This window comes from Phasianus colchicus, chromosome 6, assembly GCF_987193195.1.
Source record: "Phasianus colchicus chromosome 6, bPhaCol1.hap1.1, whole genome shotgun sequence".
NCBI classification, from domain to species: domain Eukaryota; kingdom Metazoa; phylum Chordata; class Aves; order Galliformes; family Phasianidae; genus Phasianus; species Phasianus colchicus.
In genome coordinates, this window is record NC_143441.1 from 35269771 (window position 1) to 35290970 (window position 21200).

The 21200-nt window shown below is 35.4% G+C and overlaps 1 protein-coding gene across 3 annotated transcripts in view; it reads right to left on the bottom strand.

Moving 5' to 3' along the window:
• NEBL (nebulette) overlaps positions 1 to 21200 on the bottom strand; it is a 246448-nt gene that overhangs the window by 19079 nt on the left and 206169 nt on the right. The window contains exons 20-27 of one of the 3 annotated variants that reach the window (XM_090142924.1): positions 18283 to 18375; positions 14215 to 14307; positions 13741 to 13834; positions 12650 to 12741; positions 10384 to 10488; positions 9107 to 9278; positions 5785 to 5877; positions 4654 to 4782 (exon numbers count right to left, since the gene is read on the bottom strand). In XM_090142924.1, coding sequence (XP_089999050.1) covers positions 4654 to 4782; positions 5785 to 5877; positions 9107 to 9278; positions 10384 to 10488; positions 12650 to 12741; positions 13741 to 13834; positions 14215 to 14307; positions 18283 to 18375 — 871 coding nt within the window. The remainder of the gene's footprint in view (positions 1 to 4653; positions 4783 to 5784; positions 5878 to 9106; positions 9279 to 10383; positions 10489 to 12649; positions 12742 to 13740; positions 13835 to 14214; positions 14308 to 18282; positions 18376 to 21200) is intronic. The other 2 variants (XM_090142925.1, XM_031614513.2) reach the window with 2 other exon arrangements.

The window sequence follows — 21200 nt, forward strand, 5'->3', positions numbered from 1 at the left end:
AGGTTCTGTATTAAGCATTGTCAGAAATCTTCTGTTCACTGAAATTTATTTAGAAGTTAACACATGTTCAAAAAACACATTCAACTTGTTTCTAATTGAAACCTGAGCTCTTGCAACTAACTTTTACATATTTAGTTAATATGTACCAATCAGATCTGCACGCACTTGTGCCCCTATTACATACACAGAGAAGTACTTAGGTTAGTTCAAAGATGTTACAGTAGGTTTGTGGTAGAGATGTCTATTATCCAACTCTAATGACTTGCACAGCACTTAAGAATAGAAATACTGAAAGATGAAAAAGCAAAATGTTTTACCACTATGCTGTTTAGTGGAAACAACTTCTAGGTTGGTGAACCTGCTGGGGGTTGGCACGTTAAAGAGGCAAAACCAAAACATCATCTAGTCCAAAATAAAAATAAAATTCATTAGCAGGTGTAAGTGTCTGGTTGACAAGAGAAGTGTGTATGTGACCCTTACCGAGAGGGAGCCCACATCTCTGTTTTGATGTGCTCTGTCCTCAGTACAGTGCAGCTTGCTGATTTGAAAGGGGACAAGACACCTACAAAAGCTCATAGTTGTCCTGTGAAATCTACAACCATTCTCCCTCTAAATGCCATATTTGATTACCAGGCTCTAGTGAACAACATTATAGAAAAACAGTTCAGCTTCCTAACATAAAAGAACCATTCTTCCTGGGCTGCCAGAGGAGGAAATGTAACTGCTGTGTCATTCTATTTGACCTCCTAGAATGACTGAGCTCAGCAACTGAATACGAATGCGAAGAAGGGTGAAGGATTTCTGCCTTACACTCCTGCCAGGTGCACCTGGAGATGGAAGACAGACCTCTATAAATATAAAAAGAGGTCAGATACTATTTCCAGGTATTTTCTTTGACTTGTCTATTATTAATGGAGATTTTTTCCACCCCCATAAGCAGAGGGTTGGTTTTTTTGTTTTTTTTTTTTTCAATACAAAATGTGACAAGAGATGAAAAGAATGGAATTCTATTTCCTTTCCTCTTCTATCTATTGGCACAACAGAAGAGTCATAACACAAGCAGACTTCTTGCCCAAATACAAGGGAGCAGCTCTGCAAATCCAGAATGTGAAATGAAGAGGTTTTTCATTCAATTTCAGCAGAATGATTTGTCTTCTGACCAGAATAACCAGGAGCAGAAGTTGCAGCATAGTTCCTTTCTCTAAGAGTTTCTGTGGTGCATATGGTTTGAAATGTTTATGGTTGGACTTGAAGATTTCTTCTATGGGTGCCTGAAGCAAATCCTACCTACAAAAATGTTAGATATTAGATATTAAATATTAGCGTGGCTGAGGGGGAGGAGGAGACATCTTTGAAATCAGTGTTAAAATTATCAGTGTCACGCTGAGCAATGTTGCCTATGATACAAAATGATATATTTCTTCAGTGTGGGTTTATTGTTCAGACTACAGATCAAATAATAGTACTTCTAATGCTCTACACTGTGTTCCAGTCTTAGTGAGGAAAGGATAAAAATAACACAAAGTCTGGAGAAAGGGAGGGATGGAGAAAGGAAAGGAGAACAGCAGCTGCTCTGAAGCCCTTCTTCAGAAGGCTCAAAGCACACAAGGAGGACATGCCACTGGGGACAGAGATTATAGGATTTACTTTTTTCATTGACTTTTCTCCCACTTTAAGCTATATAAATACTTCAAAATACGAAGTACATGAGCCCCACAGGAAAATACTGTAGTACTCTGTGTTCTACTGTCTACATAAACCTTGGAGTCAAGGTGCCACCATGCCCAATTCCCATATTTATCGCTCAAAGGCTGGCTGCAATAATTTTTTCTGAATCCGACCGAATATTATGTAGTATAAATTAAATATCTAATAGTAAATTTTCAATCTTCTTATAGCAACCTACAGGTTATTTTTTAAGGTTAATAACAAAAATTTAAAGACTATTAAGATAGAAGTGGAATTTCACACTCTTGAAATCTGTGTACATGGATTGCCAGTGTGAGTAAAATGAGGTAGTTTTCCAGGTCAAGGAAAAACGAGAGACCTAAGTGTTGGCAGCAGACTCTTCACATCAGAATAAAGGCAGGAAGATGTTAATTTTCATTATTTTTCTGGTGGAAGATGAACAGAATCCTAAGAGCTAAGTCTAAAGGAGAAAAGCCTAAAGAATAGATATATAGCCAGTCAGTAACACCATGATTCCAGCCAAATACACGGAAACTTATCATTCATTTCTAAAATGCAGCAGAATGCACACGAAAATTCTTTCCTAAAATCCACTGAGATTTCATATATGTAACAAGTTTTTGGGAATACAGCAAACCTGACCTGCAGTCTTCCACAGACTGAATTATTTAAAGGTTTTGAGGTAATATGACCATGACTTAGAAAATAGCTATGAAAAAGGTTGTTTTTTTTTTCCCAGCAGAGTAATGAAACATCAGTGAAAAAAACTGATACCTATGACTTTCTCCATCTACACATATACACAACTAAAAATATTAATAAAGGGACACTTTAATACACGAAAAAAGGTGTATTAATAAGGAAAAACTTACACATCATGATGATATGCTGTGAACAGCAATAAAACTAGACATTAAAGGGAAATAAAAGACATACACACGCACCCCCAAAAAATGTGACCAGAAGCAAAAGAGGAGGAAAAAAATAATTTCAGCTAAAATGAAAAATGAGTGTATCAGGAAAAAAATAGCTAAACTCATCCACTGAAGGATACTCACTAAGACCATTTTAAACTAGAAACCTTTAGAATGAAAATAAAACTTGGTAATAATCAAATAAAATTCTGCTGAATTAAATTAAAAAAAAAAAAAAGGAAAATAAAAGAGAGAGAACTAAACATAAAGCTCCATAGAGATACAATAAATTGAAAGATAATCACACAGGTATGGGTCTTGAATATCTCCAGAGAAGGAGACTCCACAACCTCCCTCGGCAGCCTGCTCCAGTGTTCCGTCACCCTTACCATAAAAAAGTTCTTCCACATGTTTGTATGGAACTTCCTATGTTCACATTTTAGGCCATTACTTGTTGTTCTATCACTACACACCACTGAGAAGAGCCTGCCTCATCCATTCACCTCCTACCTCCCTTTAGATATTTATAAACATTAATCAGATTCCCTCTCAATCATCTTTTCCCCAGGCTGAACATACCCAGGTTACTCAGCCTTTCCTCATACGGGACATACTCCAGGCACTTTATCATCTCTGTGGTCTTCCACTGGACTCTTTCTAGGAGATCCCTGTCTCTTCTGTAACTGGAGAGCCCAGAACTGGACACAGTATTCTAAATGTGGTCTCACCAGGGCAGAGTTGAGAGGGAGGACAATCTCCCCCAAGCTGCTGACCACCCTCTTTTTAATGCACCCCAGGATACCATTGGCCTTCTTGGCCACAAGGGCACACTGCTGCCCATGGCTAACCTGTTCCCGAAAATGACAACCAGGTCCTTCTCTGAGAGCTCCTCTCCAGCAGGTCAGCCCCCAACCTGTACTGACAGATGTAGTTATTCCCCCTCATGTGCAAGACTCTATACTTTCTCTTGTCAAACCTCATCAGGTTCCTCCCTGCTCAACTCTCCAGTCTGTCCAAATCTTGTTGAATGGTAGCACAGCCTTCTGGTGTGAAGGCCACTCTTCCCGGCTTTGTATCATCAGGAAAATTACTGAGGATAGACTCTATCCCTTCATCCAGATCCTTGATGAAGGTGTTGAACAAGACAGGATGCAAACTGCTTGCCTAAACCTGAGTCACACTGACTAACTTGACTAATCCTAAACCAGAATTTACTCTGGTTGTATCATATTCTTTCTTTACCTGTTACATACAGTGGGCTTGAGGAAAAATACATTTAAATTTTTACTTGCAGTCTTCTACTTTATCACACCACTCTTCACACCACGACACACACACATTTAAGCAGCTCAGCTTGGTTTCTATGATTGGCATTGGATCATACAACACAAATTAATTTACATATCTTACATCCTTCCACACGTAAGACTCCAGTCCTTTCTCTGCTTCAGTCTCCAGAGATGAAACTACTGAGAAAAATATGCAGAGTGTTCTAAAATAAAAACCCTTAAAAAAAAGTCTCTAAGAAAACTTCCACGTAGGAGAAAGCCATCAGACTTTCCTACTTTTCATTTAGGATGGAAACAGCCACAAAAACCTGCACAACTTGATATGGGAAGAAGTAGTTCTGTCAATAAAATGCTTTTATATGGTTGATTTGTTCACTAAAAAGAATGTGGTAAATTTATTTTTTTCTGTGGAGAGAATTATTTTTTTCAGTTATATTTTGTCTTTCAAGAGAAAAAAATCTGACTCATGCAAGTTTTGCAAAAACACAATGCACCCTCACCTCAGCACTTTAAGTGGGAGTTAGTAGAGATTTTGAATTGACACACTTCTCAAAATGGTTAAAAAGAATACACAATAAAGCAAAATGGCATGCAAGAAACTGTGCAGACTGGAGATTTTGCTTTGCTTCCTTAAATAATCAGTGCAAGACACAGTTTCCAATGATTTGTGATTATACGAGGATATTGAGTTAATGCAGGCCTGCGAGGTCTCAATACATTATGACAGTGTTACTAGTGGAAAAAGTGGGAATAAGAGCTACCTCCTTCATCAGATGGCCTTGTTATCTCACTGCAGTAAGAAAAGGTAGGGTTCGTGTCAGAACCATCTGATTTATAATCTCCCAAACTTGTAGAATGTAAGTACTGCTTACTGTAGCGGCTCGCTCTTTCTACAAAGGTAGAAAGAAATAATATCACAGTAAATAGATTACAGAAAAGAAAAGCACAATAACAGCAATAACAACTACTGCTAACTGATATTCATACACTGATAGTGTTTAAATTAGACAAAAATGAATTGTACAAAATTTTGTCTGTATTTTTTAACATTATTAGTTCAGAAAGTTGCTTCAAAATCAGAAATAATGAAGTTTGTTCTCTGGTTTAAAAGAATAGCTGAAATGGTAGGGTACTAAAAAAAAAAAAATAAGAAATTAAGCATATGAAAATTTCCAGTGGAAAATCAAAAAAAAATCCCGCATTCAACAAGTGCATGTAGGATGCTGGACTGATAACTGATATTTAGGGTTCCACTTTCAGTGAAAGTGAAGATAAATATGCAAAGCTAAGCTTTCAAAATAAATATATTTTAAAAACAAACAAAAGAACCTGTTGAGCCAATACATTTTTGCCTATTACATTAACTTCCCTACTTTTCCATCTACCCTTAAATTATAAACAATGATAAATTATTATCCTCAGAAATACAAACAATAGCATAAGAAATAATATTGTGCTACAATAAGCAAAATTTTCAGAGAAAAAAAAATCAACCTCATTAATATGCCAACCTTTTATATCTCTAAAATTGTAGTAATGTCCAGCTATTTGAAAATCTTACATACAATGAGGACTAAGAAGGTCAATATTTTTTAAGGGATTATTCCTAAGTATGAGTAGGTATGAGTAATTGTTGGGGACAAGATTTCTTTCACTATTTCTTATCTGAACATGTGATTATGGCTGAAATTCCTAGAACATACTTCTATAAAGCACTTACATATATATATACAAACACACACATATATGCAAAAACAAAGCATACTTATAAAACGGATGGCTGGCATATTGACATGAAAATTTCCTGTATCAGCTTTGTTTCATAAACAACAATTAAAAAAAAAAAAAAAAAAAAAAGTGGATTTGGTGAAAAGTCAGGATATAAGCAATACCAGAAAGCATATGCAGACTCCTAGACTGAATATTGTCCTCCAGAGGATCAATGTCGAAGATGGAGCCAGGATCTGTGCGCCAAACCTTAAGATCTTTCCCCAAAGCACAGAAGTGATAGGACAGACAAACAATAAAGGAAGTAAAAGTATGGAAGCAGTGAGTTTTAACATTCACCTAAAAATTAACTAAAACATCAAGATGTTCACCTGAAAGGACTTAAAAAAAAAAAAAAATTCCATCTTAAACTACTAGCTGTATCTATTTTAAGAGCATTTGGCGTTATTTAGAGACTTCTCCATTTTTGTTTTTCCTTTTCTAAATATTAATATAGTGTTTTCATAAGTCTAAATAAGTAGAAACACGTTAAATATTACATAATAGTGCTCTTTTCCACAGGAAAAACAGAATTATCAGAGCTACAAGATGATTTCTCCAGACCACCATCAGCATCCTTTGTCCACCTCTACAGCAGGACAATACACATTATCAAGGTACGAGCCTAAGGTCAACTTTACAAATTGGCTAAATAAGCAGAATCAAGGGTATACTTCATCTTATTCAAAATAAACTTCTAAAAGTTGCTCAAGTCATTTAAGATCAGAAGCATTTCTCTTTCCTCACTAATAGAAAAAATGGAGTAACAAATCCAGCTGTAGAAATCTATGTTTTAGACATCTACATTTGGGTAAGATGAAGCCCACTCCTGACCTTAAGTAGTAATTCTCCTTGTCTTTCAAACAGCTAAATTTCCAGGGATGTGAACTTAATGTTGATCCATTACCACAGTATTGAAAAGCATTTTCGAAATTCATTCAATTCAGTAACCTACAACTTTAATTCACACAAATAAATTATTAATATATCTCGAATTCTGAACAGGAATATTGAAAGAAAAAGAATCCATGAGAAAAAAACTCATTTCATGTCTAAGCTCTACTTATAAACACAGCATAAAATAGAACACAGATTCAAGCATTGTTTTCATGAATTTTTAACAAATAATTAGGGATCTGTATAAGAGGAAGCTTGTAACAAACGCATAAGCAGCTCCAGTGTGACTTCTCAATCTACTCACAGCACTCTGTAATATACACAATTCATTACTGCTATGACAAAAAAAATAATAATCCCTTAAACTCTCAAAAGTGGTTTAAAATAAAATTTTTATATAAAGCATAATCACTTAAAGCATAAATATTTCAGATCACACCCTTTTACTAGTGATTTGTTTCTTGGGCAGACCTGTCTTAAAATTTACTCAGATTTCCATTGGGAAGTGGGAAAAATAACTGTCTTCCCTACTTTGCCTATTTGAGTGGTACAAAGCTAAATAATGGGTTGGTAGGTAAAACAGGACTGTGGGGACCCCAAATATGTCATGTTTCAAATGATTAATGGAAATGGAAAGAACAGTCAGAGCTAATGAAACAAATCCTATGGCCTTGGAATATATTCAGGTTATGTACATTATGTATTATCTATTTTCACTCCTATAAGGTGAAGTATAATGCCAACAACTTTGTTTTGACAAAAGGTATAAAAGCCAATGTACAATCTTTTCATAAACTATGTGCAAGTCCTAATGATGATTAATTACACAACCACATAAAATACCAACAGACTTGAGAGGGGTGGAAGAACTGGTGAGTATCTGCCTCTTTCTGTTTGCTCATGCCTTGATAAGTAAAAAATCTTTAAAAGTATGGCTTCACGGCAGCATGAGTGCAGCAGCCACTGCTTTGTATTGATTTTACCTGTCTTTGTAATCTGAAATACCGTACAAAGAATCAGATCTTGGCAATTTGTAGCACTTAACAGTTTTAACATCCTGTCAAATTATGTCAATTTCAAATACCCTTAAACTCATGTGAGAATCATGAAGTCTCTTTTGTCACAAAGCCAGTGCTCAGATGGATTAATTTATCTTGATGGCTTGAGATGGCTTTAACGTGGCTAAAACTAGTGCCTATTTTCCTGAGCACAGGTATTAATTTTAGCAATCAGGCACTTGAAAAAGATTGTTACAGCTTCACTGATAATACTTAAAAACCAACCAGATGAATTCTAACAGAGATACTTTTTCTAACTGGTTGAACTTTTATCAGCTACAAAAAAACTCAAGAGTCAGAGTAGGTTTTTTTTTGCAGTCTGCAGTTTTTTTTCCAGCTGCCAAAGACATTCCATGAACAGGAAGCACACTACTGCTTTTTAAACAAGAAGATACTATAATTGCAGTAACTCTGAAAAAGCCTGAAGCTGAAATATCACCGGATATTAGGCTCTTAGGTTTGTCATGGCTTATTTCCCTTAAATAGTGGCACTATTTTTGCTGTTTTGGTAGGTATGGATAGCTAAGAATTTTTGTCTGTTTCGATACAAAAATATTCCAGGTTGATAAACAGTAATAAAAATTACTAATATTTCAGTCACATAGCTCAAAAGAATTTCTCAGAAATGTTTTTAATCCTAATCTGTTTGTGTTAGCAAGTCTTCAGTTACTGAACACAACATTGCATTCATGATTCTCACTTTGGGGTACAGCACAAATGCAATGCAGAAAAAGGTTTAAAATATGCACTGAAGTGCACGTTAAACTGCAATCTTGCAGGTGCTTCTCCTTCTCTCTTTGTCTGCACCACCTCTAGCTACGGAAGTACTTTATCAGGTGTTTGGGTCTGTACATACACTGATTTATCTGAACAAGTTGTTGCCTAGATCCAGAATGGATCTGTGTTTGGCATAGAATGTGTGGCTCTCTGAGATTTGCTATTGCAATAGTTTGTCTCCTAACACAAAAGTAGTTTGCATCCTACACCCAAACACCTGGTCTTATCTTATATCACCTTTTAGAACATCAGTTTTGAATACTGGTTTCTGGCTCACTAGAGATCTACCAAGTTTTTCATGAGTTACATCTTGTACTACTTAAAAAACTGTGAAATTCTAAAACAAGTAGTACATGGACTAATGTCAGCTCTAGAGAAATAGCTTACTGGTCTAAGCGGAAATCTGATCTGGTCTTCCACATTTAAATCTTGGAGAACCACCACTTTAATCATTGTTTTTCTGTGCCAAATGAAGGAGTCAGTATTCAGAAACAAAGCAACAACATTGGGTAACCATATTTATAAAAAAAAAAAAACAACCTATTACTACTTCCCTAGAAGCTGGCATTGAACCACCTTCAACACAAGTTTCACACTGAGAAAAGAGCGAAAATGAAATTTGTGAGCAATTTTTCTCTGTTGTAATGAAGAACATGAGCAAAAACTTTCATCTTTCTCAAAGTATTTTGGATAGCAGCATTATTTAACAACTTACCAACAATTATTCCAGGTCTTCTATCCATTTCAACTATATGTGGATGCACCCCTTTGTATGCTGCATCACTTACAACTTGGGTGTTTTTCCGCACCCGCTCTGTTATAGGATCATCCACCACTGGGGTAAAGCCTCTGCCCTTTGTCTTCTCAAAATCTTCATGATATTTAACCTAGGAAAACAAGAGGAATCACATTTTTCCAAAGCAGCAATTAAAAGCAAATGGTTATTCTAGGCATATTTGTTTCTTTATGACGCACTACATTCTTTCGGTTTTGCACCACAACAGAATTGTTATACACAGGAGATACAAAAGATTTGGGCAGGCCATCCAGACTGCCTCCCTGACCTGATATTTTATTATCACTTTTTCATTTGTTTTGCATTGTCACCAAGTAAGACATTAATTCAAGTTTCCAATCACAGAAACCATTAACAACAGGAAAAACCCTCAGGAGATCATCAGGTCCATACTCTAAGATTGGATAGCTCTCTGATGGTGTAGACAACTACATCTGTCAGTGAAAATGTTCCACTAGTAACAGTTCTTCAGAACTCAAGTACTTTCATTCGCTGAGAATTTTGATTATACACACAGGTTCAAAAAATGAAAAGGAACTTTTTTGCTCTTTGGTTTTATCATATGATCATTGGCTTTAAACAAAAACATAAAATAAACATCAGAACTGCACTTTTTTTGAAATCCACTTTAAAAAAAAATCTAAAGAAATTGAAAACAAAGACATTAAAGTAGAAAGTGTTATATAACAAAGTATTGGAACAAAACCAGTATTAGTAAGAGTTATACAGGTTGTATCCCTGATTATATTTACGTGTTTTTTTTTTTAATCTTTAATCATCAAAGATTTAAAAATGACAAACATTCTCACACAAGCGAATGCACACAAAACAACTCATTCCAGGAACAAAAGTCACACAGAAACCAGGAACATGCACAGGCACAAGCTGCAGTGTGTCACCTAATCCAGTCAAACTGTGTGATGCTCAAATAAGGATTTCTTTTAAAGCAAGAAAAAAAAAAGAAAAAAAAAGAACAGACATTTATCTGTTAGAAAACTGTTTATTAGTATTTTGAAAATGTTCATTACAGTCATATGCAGTTAGCGAACACTCCCTTAACAGGCATAAGAAGAAAATATTCCTTCCATATTTGAGCAGAGAGTTTCATTAGTTACCTATATTAATGGAAGGCAAAATCCAGTGGAACTCAAGTGCCATTCCTTAGTGTATTCTAGTTATAGGAAGAAGAACCCTACCATTGAGATGTTGTTTTGTGTTTCTTTGACATGCCTTAGCTCAGGTGTGTCTAGAATCACACTACGTCTACCTTTCATCTGCCTCTGATCACTGCTGTACTTCACCTGCAAAACAGCAACAACATCACACATGAAGGTTTTGTTTAAAGGAGAAGGGATGGGGAGAACCACACTATGCAATGGCATTCTTTCCAAACCATAATGTCCAAGTTTCTTTCTTTATACTCATTTTCTAGTGACCTAATTTTGAAAAGGGGATATGGATGGTACTGTTAAGACCAAAGGGCATGTTTATTCCATCAATCACTTAAAAATAAAAAAGTAAAAAAGTTACCTGAAAGTTGAAACTCTTGACTTTTTACTTTTTTAACACCATAAATGAAATAACTCTTTTATCAGCTGTTAAATGGTTGTGAGTTAGGGTCAACGTAACAACAAAACATCACTGACTTGTCTTGGACACTTTCAAAGCATACATTTATGGCTGATGACAACCCAAGCAGACCCAGATTCCACCCTCAGTCTACTTCCAGATCAGGATTAGCATAAGAACCCCTAGGTCACTAGGGAATTCAAATGGTATGAGCCAAGTACTGCTTTGGAAGCCTTCTTACTCCAGTTAGGTAGCTAGCTTTTGCTTGCTTTTGCTAGCAGCACAAAAGCAATGCCTGGAACAAGACTGAATGTGGTGTACTGTTTTCATTGAGAACGTTCAAAGAGAACATCTGTGCTTTATGTAGCTTTAAGTACAAAATGTCACATTTCTCTTAATGAGCTTCTTCTGTGACATTTCACATACTTGTGCTAGAAGTATAGACCCATGGTTAATTATCTTAGGGGAAAAAAAAAAGAGGAAAAAAAATCCCACATTTAAAACTATGCAACAGTAAAAGTAATTGGTTTTCTTTGCCTACTGAAGGCTTATGGCTTCTTCTGAATATAAACAACATTGTCTTTTTGCATCATACTTTTACTAATGGACTCAACTCCTAGTTTGTATTGTAACCTGTGTACTGAATGTTAGTAAATATTTTAGAATTACCTATAAAACTGTAATAAATGTATTAGTAAATATATTTATCTCAGACCTTAAAAATGCAGAGATTTTCTAACTCCACTTTAAGACTACATATTAGCTAAGCACAGCATACCTATAAAAATATAAGCTTTGGAGTAATGCACAATAATACATACAACTGGGTTATTATTCAAACATTTACTTAAATGCCAATTTTTCTTAGTAAGAATATTCAGCCTTTGAATGCTTTATAAAGTATTCCCTGAATAGAACAGCTATGGCCAGCACAGTTTTGCTTTCATTTTGGTCAATAAAGCAGATGAGTATTTATCCCTGTAAATATTGAGACACAAAGGAGTCAACTAGGAAAAAAAAAAAATTATCAAGAATTAAAAAAATATTTAGAGCTTACAATTTCTGGGAAGTTTTCCTTTTATCTTTATCAATGAACCCAAAACTAATTGACTTTGAGAACTATCTTTGAGCATTTTTAAGAATATACTAAACATATATGTAATTACCTACAAGATCCTTAAGTCCTTTGACAAATTCAAGCTACTTTACTCTTCAACCATACAATCAGTTCTAGAATGTTCACTACCTTTAACCTCTCTTCTTCCACCTCAGACAGCAGCTTTGCTTTTGGAAGACTATTTTATTTTACATCTGTATTCTATTTAACATCTACATTCTATTTAACATCTGTAGGGGTTTTACCACTGTCTGCTGCTTCTTACTACTGCTGCGACCTCTCTCCTGTGCCCCTCAAAAAAGCCAAGATAAATAGCAATCAAATAAACTAAGACAAATATAAATACAGAAAGATAGTATCTTACCCTCTCTTATCTATTTAGGACTACTCAACTTTGCTGGAGAGTGGAATGGATTACTATATGCTTCCATGCTCTGAATCACCAAAAAAAATCTGCACTGAAGTTCTCATTTCCTTTATCCATATTCTTCTACCATAATTTACTCCTGAAATCTAGCAACTGAAACTTGGTAAGAAGAGACAAAGGTTCTTGAAAGAATGACAGATCTCTTACATGTTTTGTAAGAAAAATCAAAAGTCTTAATATTTTTGTTGCCCATTACTGCCGTCATGTATTCAAAGGATTAAAAAAAAATTTCAATGAATGATGTAGTTACATTTACTAGACGTATCAAATTTAAATGCAAAAGCACATCCTTGTCATATACCTCGAGTGACTGAAAATATAAATGACAAAAAACAGTCAAACAACTTGCCGAGCTGATATTGTCTTGATTCTTCTTGACTCTCTCTATCTCTGGAGTGATGCTCACAGCAGTAGCTTTGCCAGGCTGCTCTCTGTAGTGAACCTATTAGTTAACAGAATAAAATGGTATATACTATATAAGCTAAAGCGACATCGAATTGTATTACATTAAAATGCATGATTTAAAAGGTCATCCAGGAAACAAATGAAAAGCTGAAATGCGTTCGAAGCTTATTAAAACTTATAAAATTTGTTTTTTGAAGCACAGCCTTGAATTCTTTCTGTAAAGTCTTCTTATTAATGCATTTATGTGAACATGCACACAGATGCACACAATATCTCAACATTTACCACCTTGGTCTTTGGCAGTACAGAGAAATATCTTCTATTTGAAATGGAGTAAACCACAAATAATATAATAAACTCACACAGAGCAAATGAAAAACCTGAATTTCAGCAGCAAACACTGTAAATGTGTATTTTTCCACACACAAAGATTCCATAAGGATATGATTCATGTTTTAACTTACATACTCTATATATTCAGCCACACTAAATATAGATGCTGATGGAAGTCTCACTAAGGAGAAAGGCTCGTCAACAGGGTACAACTTCTGCAAGAATGCAACTGCACATTCCAAAATTCCCTACCTTCTTCCACATGCTTCTACAAACATTATAACTTTCTAATGTTTTCTTCAGCCATTAAGCAAACTCTGATAGGAAAGTTAGAGAGGAGCCAGCCTCTTGCCAGACAGGAGAGAACTGGATTTTGAGTTTTACCCATTTAAAAAAAAAAAAAAAAAAAAAAAGGCTGGATAAAGAATATTCTGTAAAAAAAAATCTGTTAAGATTTCCTGCAAATATCCAAGACATTATAATAAAAAACTGCAGCCATTTCTTCAACTGAGATGTGATGTTTTACATGCTATTTTCTGAACAGAAGAGTGGCTTTTCAAAACTGCTTCCTAAAAGAGGGTTTTCAAATAATTCCATTACTGAGCCTGCTAACTAAAGAAGAGGTACAGGTTCTGGAGGCAAAACTTTACACTGATTCTGTGCACCCAGCAATTATGCAAAGGAATAAATGAGAGAAACTTCCCATGCTGACATTCTCTTGATTCCTCTTGACTCTTTCAATCTCCGGAGTGACACTTACAGGTGTAGCTTTGCAGAGCTGCTCTTTATAGTGAACCTAGTAAATAAGGCAAAAGGTATTACACAAAGACTTCCAAGTAACAGGAGTACACCAATGCATTAGAAATCATTACAGAGCACACTACATTTGGCTGGAAAATATCATTCTTAGTAAACACCATCATCTTTCTACCTCAATACTTAAGACTGACCCTACTGTAATTTTTCTGTTTCAAAGGTGAACAACTGATGTTTCAATAGGAATGTTTCACCCCCAATGATGTTAGTTAAAGTGCAAGGCTAAGGAGTTAACATCTTAATTATTAATTGATTAAATTAGTCTTTGTGGACAAACAGAAACCAGCACAAACATCACACACATATTCACTGAGGCTCCAACACACAATAAAGACTGCAAACAGTGAAAACAGGGCACACATTGCTTATATTCTTCTGGTTCTCCTTGATTCTCCTTAGTTCAGGTGGATCAGAAATAGGAGTTGCATGCTGAATTTCTTCTTTGTATTTAATCTGCACAGTAAATATTATGAAATATTAGCAACTCATAAAAGATACAGGCAAGTAATAAAACACAAGTTTTATAATCTGTCCCTTGCATGCATCACATAGCCAGACCAGACCTACCAGCACTACTGACATGAACGAGATATATTTCATTTCTGAGATAGACTGCTGGGTCTCAGATAGGTCTTATCTGATAAGATATAGATAAAGCACATAAAACAAGCCTGGTATCCTAAAACTGTTACAGCATGAATCATATCAGATTGCAGCTATCTTCATGGTAATTGAGATGCTGCATATACTATTTGGAGATTTACATCAGTTTGACAATGATTTGGTCTTGTATTATCTTACTGGGGGAATCTACCAGTCCATTCCAGAAACCAAATATTTCACAGATGTGATTCTGCAAGGGTGGATGGCTTCAAAGTCTGGTTGAAGTTCTCTGAAAATATGCACAAACACATTATGAAGAATGCAGATGTTTGCATGGATTATGCTTTTGAAGATGCTGTCAGAGATTTAATGATGTTTTTGCCACATCTCTTCTGAACAGCAGTATGTTTGGATATGGTAGAATCCACAATTTGAAAGACACAAAGAACTTCTTCAATTATACACCACATGTATCAAAAATGGAACTCAATTTAATGAGAAAATACTGTGAGGTAACTGTATGTGGTATTAAAAAGAAAGACGTTATATTTTCCATTTTTCCATATGCTATCCAACAGGGTCATCTTGGACAAATTAGTGCAATGTCTTTTTCTTGCTGTCCATTACTAAATATCTGTCCACTATTTGGTACATTATGCTTCAAATCCCTTATTTCACTGTAGCACAAACAATATCCAGAGTCCCTGTAATCCTTCACAATTTGGCATGCTGCTTTCTTCTTTAAAATGGTAAATACAACAGCAACATTCACAAAAATATTCAAAATTGTGTCTGATACACAATAATAGGAGACATTTTTAATTAGCAAGATTCACAGAAGCAAAAGAATATTAAGAACAAGAGAACAGCATAATTAATCTATTTTTGCAGTTTTATATTTATGTAGTATACAAAACTTATTTTTAATAAATTTTTAAGGCTGCAAAATCAAGCATTCAAAAGTCAGAAAAAGATACAAGTTACCTCATCAATGTAACCTTAGTTCTGCCCCTTATACAAATACATTCCATATTCAGCTTTTAAAATACTTTGTTCTACTATTACTTTTCCTCTTTGTGTGCCCAATAACAAAAGCTATTTTTCTCAAGAGAATTCTGCTTCATTCCTTATACATAATCAATGATCCTTACTCAATGAGTTGCTCACATATGAATCAAGACTGTTTTGTCATGCTTTTCTTTTTTTAAACTGTTTTAAGTTCCTACTCTGAAGACAGAATTTCTGATTTCCTCAGGAAATCACTAAAGTTCTCCTCACTGAAGTATATGAGTTTTTGCACAAATTAGCTCCTCTACTATACTCTGAAGAGTATAGGAGGAAATAGAGTAAGAGGAGAAATAAAGCTGTGACAAGCAAAAGTACTATTTTTAGTAGAGAGAACAAAGACTTGTAGCAGCTACTCTGGCAACATCATTTAAAAAACAAAAGATAGCACTGCACCTGAATTCAAATGACAGCTCCCACTGAACTGAACTGTGTTAATCAGGAAACCAAAGCAGGTTTGTCTCAGTGGGATTGTACAAAATCAAATAGTTAAGGATTGGATCACAAGGCCTATACACAGGGACTTGTATTCATGCTCTTGAGTACTGACATTATGACCTTAATAATATTCCCTGAACATAAAGGCAATTTCTCATGACTGAGAAAAGTATTTACATTCCTTCTGTGCCTTTTTCTAAGCCCCATGTTGTTTGTAGCAGTAGGCCTTAACATTTACATTGACCGCCCAAACCCATAAGAACAAGCACAGTTTGTTACCTCTGTGGGCACCAATATTAAAGAAATAGATAATACTTTGACTAATGGAAAATATTTGAATATTTTTTATCACAGATAAATGCTGACAGCAAGGAAGTAATAAGTCTAAAGAACCTCGGGTCCTCTTTCACCTCTGGAAGGATGCACCTATGCACAGGAGCATACCACTCTGCCTGTCTATCCTACCTCTGGCCTTTCCATTTTGTTCACAGCCAACCCCTTCTACTCTTTCAGTTCTTCACCCCTGCACTCTTTTTTTTCCCACCTAAATCCACTGTAGTAAATACCACTTGCTAGATAGTTTTCAACTCTCTTCTCTAAAGCCAATCTTACTTTTTTAACACAGGCTATACAACTTGTTTTTCTGTGGAGTTATTCTTGGAAGCCACTTTGGCTTAAATTAATAAATAAATGATTAAATAAATAAAACAAAAACAGCCCAAAGCACAGATCAGAAATGGAAAATTTCAGTCTGGACGGTTAAGGACTGACAGAAGTATTAAACTGTTGAAAACAGCATCTTTTAATACAGAGCATTAGGTAAGCTTAAAAATTGGCAGTGCTATTATTCCTTAAAGTACTTCAAACTGTCCACAGCTTAAGTCTTAATCAGCCTTTTTGGTGCTAATTGACATATCACAAGAGTTTCCTGATGAATTTCACACAAAGAAAAACACAATTACAGTCTTCTCCCCAAAAAACTTTCTTCTTCATGCTGTGTCCATCTTGCCAGTCCTCTAATATAAAGAAGTTAAAAAACAATCCTCTTAGTTATTTGTATATTCTTGGTTCAGATTCAGTTTCAGTCCACGGGTCTGATGTTTGCTTTTAAAGTTTTGTGAGCCACCAACTATTTATGAGGCTGTCTCATCCTTCCCACTCATCACAACAGGTGAGATTAGCTCAACCACATTGGCTGCCACCACCTTGTTTTTCAAGACAAGAAAACTGTGTTCTGAGATTTGCCTCCAATAGATGTCATCTGGAAGAATCTGATCACTTTCAGAACATGATGCAATTAAGTTGTTGTTGTTGTTGTTGTTGCATAATACATGATGACTGCTATTTTGGTCAGACTTTCTTATTTAATTGGGGGATGAGCATCAAATTCCACTAAAATCATCCAGCAAGGCAGCTTTAAAGCTGTCCTAAATCCTGGCTAAATTCATAGATATGTGTAAGATATTTAAATCTAATAGAGTGAAAATTGATGTAATTTGTTTTTTTATTTTTGGGCTCCTGTAAATTACATCATACAGTTTCCCTTTTACTGACAAATAGTTTAAAAATTTATCTCATGCTGCCTTTAAATTTGACATACTTTCCTTTTAATAATTACTGTACAAAACCTAAGTAATCCTAAGAATACTACATGGCATAGGCTAGCACAGCAAAAGGCATGCTATTAAACCACTACTACTAAAACCACAGCCACATTTTGTATTTCTCTTGATGCGCTTTTGTTCAAGTGCAGTTACCAGCATACTGATCTGCCTTTCATCACCACTGTTTAGACTTTCTGAAACAGCCAAAGCTGTCTTAGCTTGAGCACTCAAGTGCTACACACTACACACACGACCATTCTTCTATTTCACTCTAAAACATATCCAGTAAAAAATATGAGTACAATTTCTCCTAGTAAGCCCCTGTGTATGTGGGGGTGGGTGGGTGTGGGTGTGATTACTCTTAAAATAAATGGCTGAGGTAACTAGAAATTAAGTTTAAGACGTCAACTTATCAGCACATATAGAGGCATAAAGCCTCAACCTTCTCACAAAGTTTGAGATGAGCATTCATTTCTCTCTTCTTGAAGTACCAAACTCTTTCCTCAAATGTCTTTCTTCCTATATTTAAAAATCATTCAGTTTGAAATTATACCTTTGGACTCAGAAAAACTATGCCAGTTTTATATCTAAAATCCAGTGAAATAGTATTGGAATGAGATACATGACATGAAGACATTGAATGTTTAGTAAAGAAAATGAAAAAGAAATCTGACCACCGCTTTCTCACGTAAGAATAATTAATGTTAATAACACTTACTGAACTAATATTCTGCTGATTTTTCTTTACTCTTTCAATCTCTGGAGTCTCTTTAACAGCTGTGCCAGCTCCTACCATCTTCTTATAAAACACCTTTATTTCCCAAAAAGAAAAAGTAATTATTAGAATGTTAGCATTGCAAGTAGAAGTTCTCATAAAAGGACTGGGCAATTTTCCAAGTTTCAAATTGGTCTGATGACAAATCTTGCTAAGAAAGCAAATACTTCAATTTTTTATAAATCAGACCAATTATCAATAACTATAATAAAATTTTGTTTGTTTTCAACTGTAAACCAGACAAGCTATTATTATCCTTCAGACTGACTTCACATATGTGCGTTTGTAATGACAGTTCATACTTTCGAAATAATATTAAAATTTAGATCAGTGTTAATGAACATTTAAAAATACAACTTTATGCTTGAGTAATCTCACTGATTTCAGTATAACTGAAAATGCATGTACATGCAAGATTTTAATTTTGGGTTTAATCTTCAGATTTTAAAATGCTTTGAGATGTTAACAGATATTATTACTTCTAATTTAACAAACTAGAAAATGACATAATTGTGACTAAATAACCTGGAGAGCCAGAGCTACAATCCATGTCATGCAATCTGTGTCTTCCACATTCAAGCCAGAAGGCTGTGAACTGTACCTAAAAACTCTGTTCAGAAAAGTCACACAAGCAGTTTATACAAGGAATGCTGTGAAGGTAAAGTCGCCTATTTTATTATGTTGGCCCACAATGTCAGAGGCTAATGCTGGTGGTATGGCAGTCAAGGTTAAACCTTCCCATCAGTATTCTGTTCCATTTTGTTGCTGAATGACAGATGGTTGCAGAGGGGCAGTCTGACAAAATGGCATCTGACACAGAAGCGTGTATGGAGCAAAGAGGTGGAATTGAATACCTTCGTATGGAGCAAACTGCACCCACTGACACTCCAAAGAGCGGATGTGAGCACACTGAGGTAGTGGGTGGTGCTTTTCAGCAATGGTGACAATACTGGTTAACCATGCACAGCTGTCACACCATGAAATGAGCATCTCAATCAGCTCATACATGTGAATTGGTAGTTTTTGACCATGGAACTGCATATGGAGCTGAATATTGTTTTCAATGCACTGAAAAGGATGGTGGCAACATTGGAATATCACAAAGTTTGCACCAGGTAGATCATATGAATGATCACACAGCGAAAAAAAAAAAGAAATAATATGCAAGTTTGTTAAGACCTATTTAGCACCTACTGAACCAATTCGAAGCTGAAGGTAACAGTTCCCTGGATTGCTTCATTACCAGTGAAGACATGTGGTGGCACCACCATGAGCTGGTGTCAAAACAGCAGTCCATGGAGTGGCAACGTGAATTCTTCACTGAAGGGGAATTATTCAAGACACAGACCTCAGAAGGTAAAGTGATGTGCACTGTCTTTTGGGATAGGAAACCGATGATCCTGCTGAATTTCCCAGAACCCAGACAAACCATTAACTCTGACTGCTGCATCGTGAAGCTAATTTAGCTGAAGGCCTGCAGTACCATAGTTGGACCAGAAAGGAAGACAACCTTGCTCTTGCAACACATTAGTGTTAGACCCCATACCAGTTTGAAGACTGTGGAGTACATTGTCAATCCTTGGTGCCCTGTCCTACCACACCCACTATATAGCCCAGATTTGGTGTCTTCTGACTTCCAACTCTTCAGGCTGCATAAGGAACATTTTCCTATCAACTATGTGAAATAGTGGGTCACCTCCATTGGTGCAGATTTTTACAAGTGCAGCATCACTTGTTCATCACCGGTCAAAATGCATAGCTAATGGTGGTGACTATGCTGAAAAATAGCGCTTTGTAGCTAAGAATTTACTCAAATAGTGTTATTGTGCTCTTTGTATCTGTTGCAGTTTCTGTGGAAATAAATGGGAGGCATTACTTTCAGAGTGACCTATGTGAAATTCTCCTCCTTATTTCAATTGTTTCAATGAAGTATAAAATAAAAGCACATCAGTAGAATCAGTCATTTAAATTTACTGAAGGAGACAGTAAATAACTGCTTCACAAATTCCAAATATGGATATAATTTAAATAACCATGAAGCACCAGTTCAGATGGAAAAACTCCTGAAGTCTTATTTTTATTTCAGCATTTGTTGTCACAGATGTTACCATTCCAGTAAGTACTTCCAGACTAGCAGTTTAAAAACAAGTCTGGTCCTGGTGTTTGTAAAATAAATCTTTACCATTTAGCATTTCTATTTTCATGAACCAAGGTTTATTTTACTACTTTTAAAATTTTATTTCTCTCAAACATTAAACGATGAAATATTCTTGCCATAAACCAGGGTGACCAGTACTGGTGAGTATTCTAGCAGAGAATTAAGTATATAAGTACATTTTCAAATACTCAGAAAACCTTTAGCAATTGAGAATTTTCTTTTACCATATAAGAGCAAAATCTATTTATGAGGAAGAGCTTGAAAAATATTTTGCACATGCATATCAGTACAAAGTATAATGATTGAAATTGTGGATTAAAGTAAGCAGTTTGGATTTTTCATACTCTACTGATAACTTGTTATTCTTTCTCCTCCCTGCCCCTTGCACCATATCTATGTTCAACTCTCTTCCTCACTCTACATCCTAAATCATGGCTTTAGCTAACAAGCCATACAACGTGACCTATGGAATATTCAGGGGCATCATTATACCACTATAATCTCTTCTCTGCCAGCAATGCAGACTTATCAAAAAATCAAACAAGCACCTAGCTTTCTTTCTGATATTACTTTGGTTTTGTTTGAAAGGGGATGAGTTGAATTTTTTTCTATTTTGCTAGTCTATGGGGCACTCTTCTATGCTATATGTATATAAAACAGCTGCTAAAGATGTTATGGCTTGAGTCAGTTACAGCATAAAAGT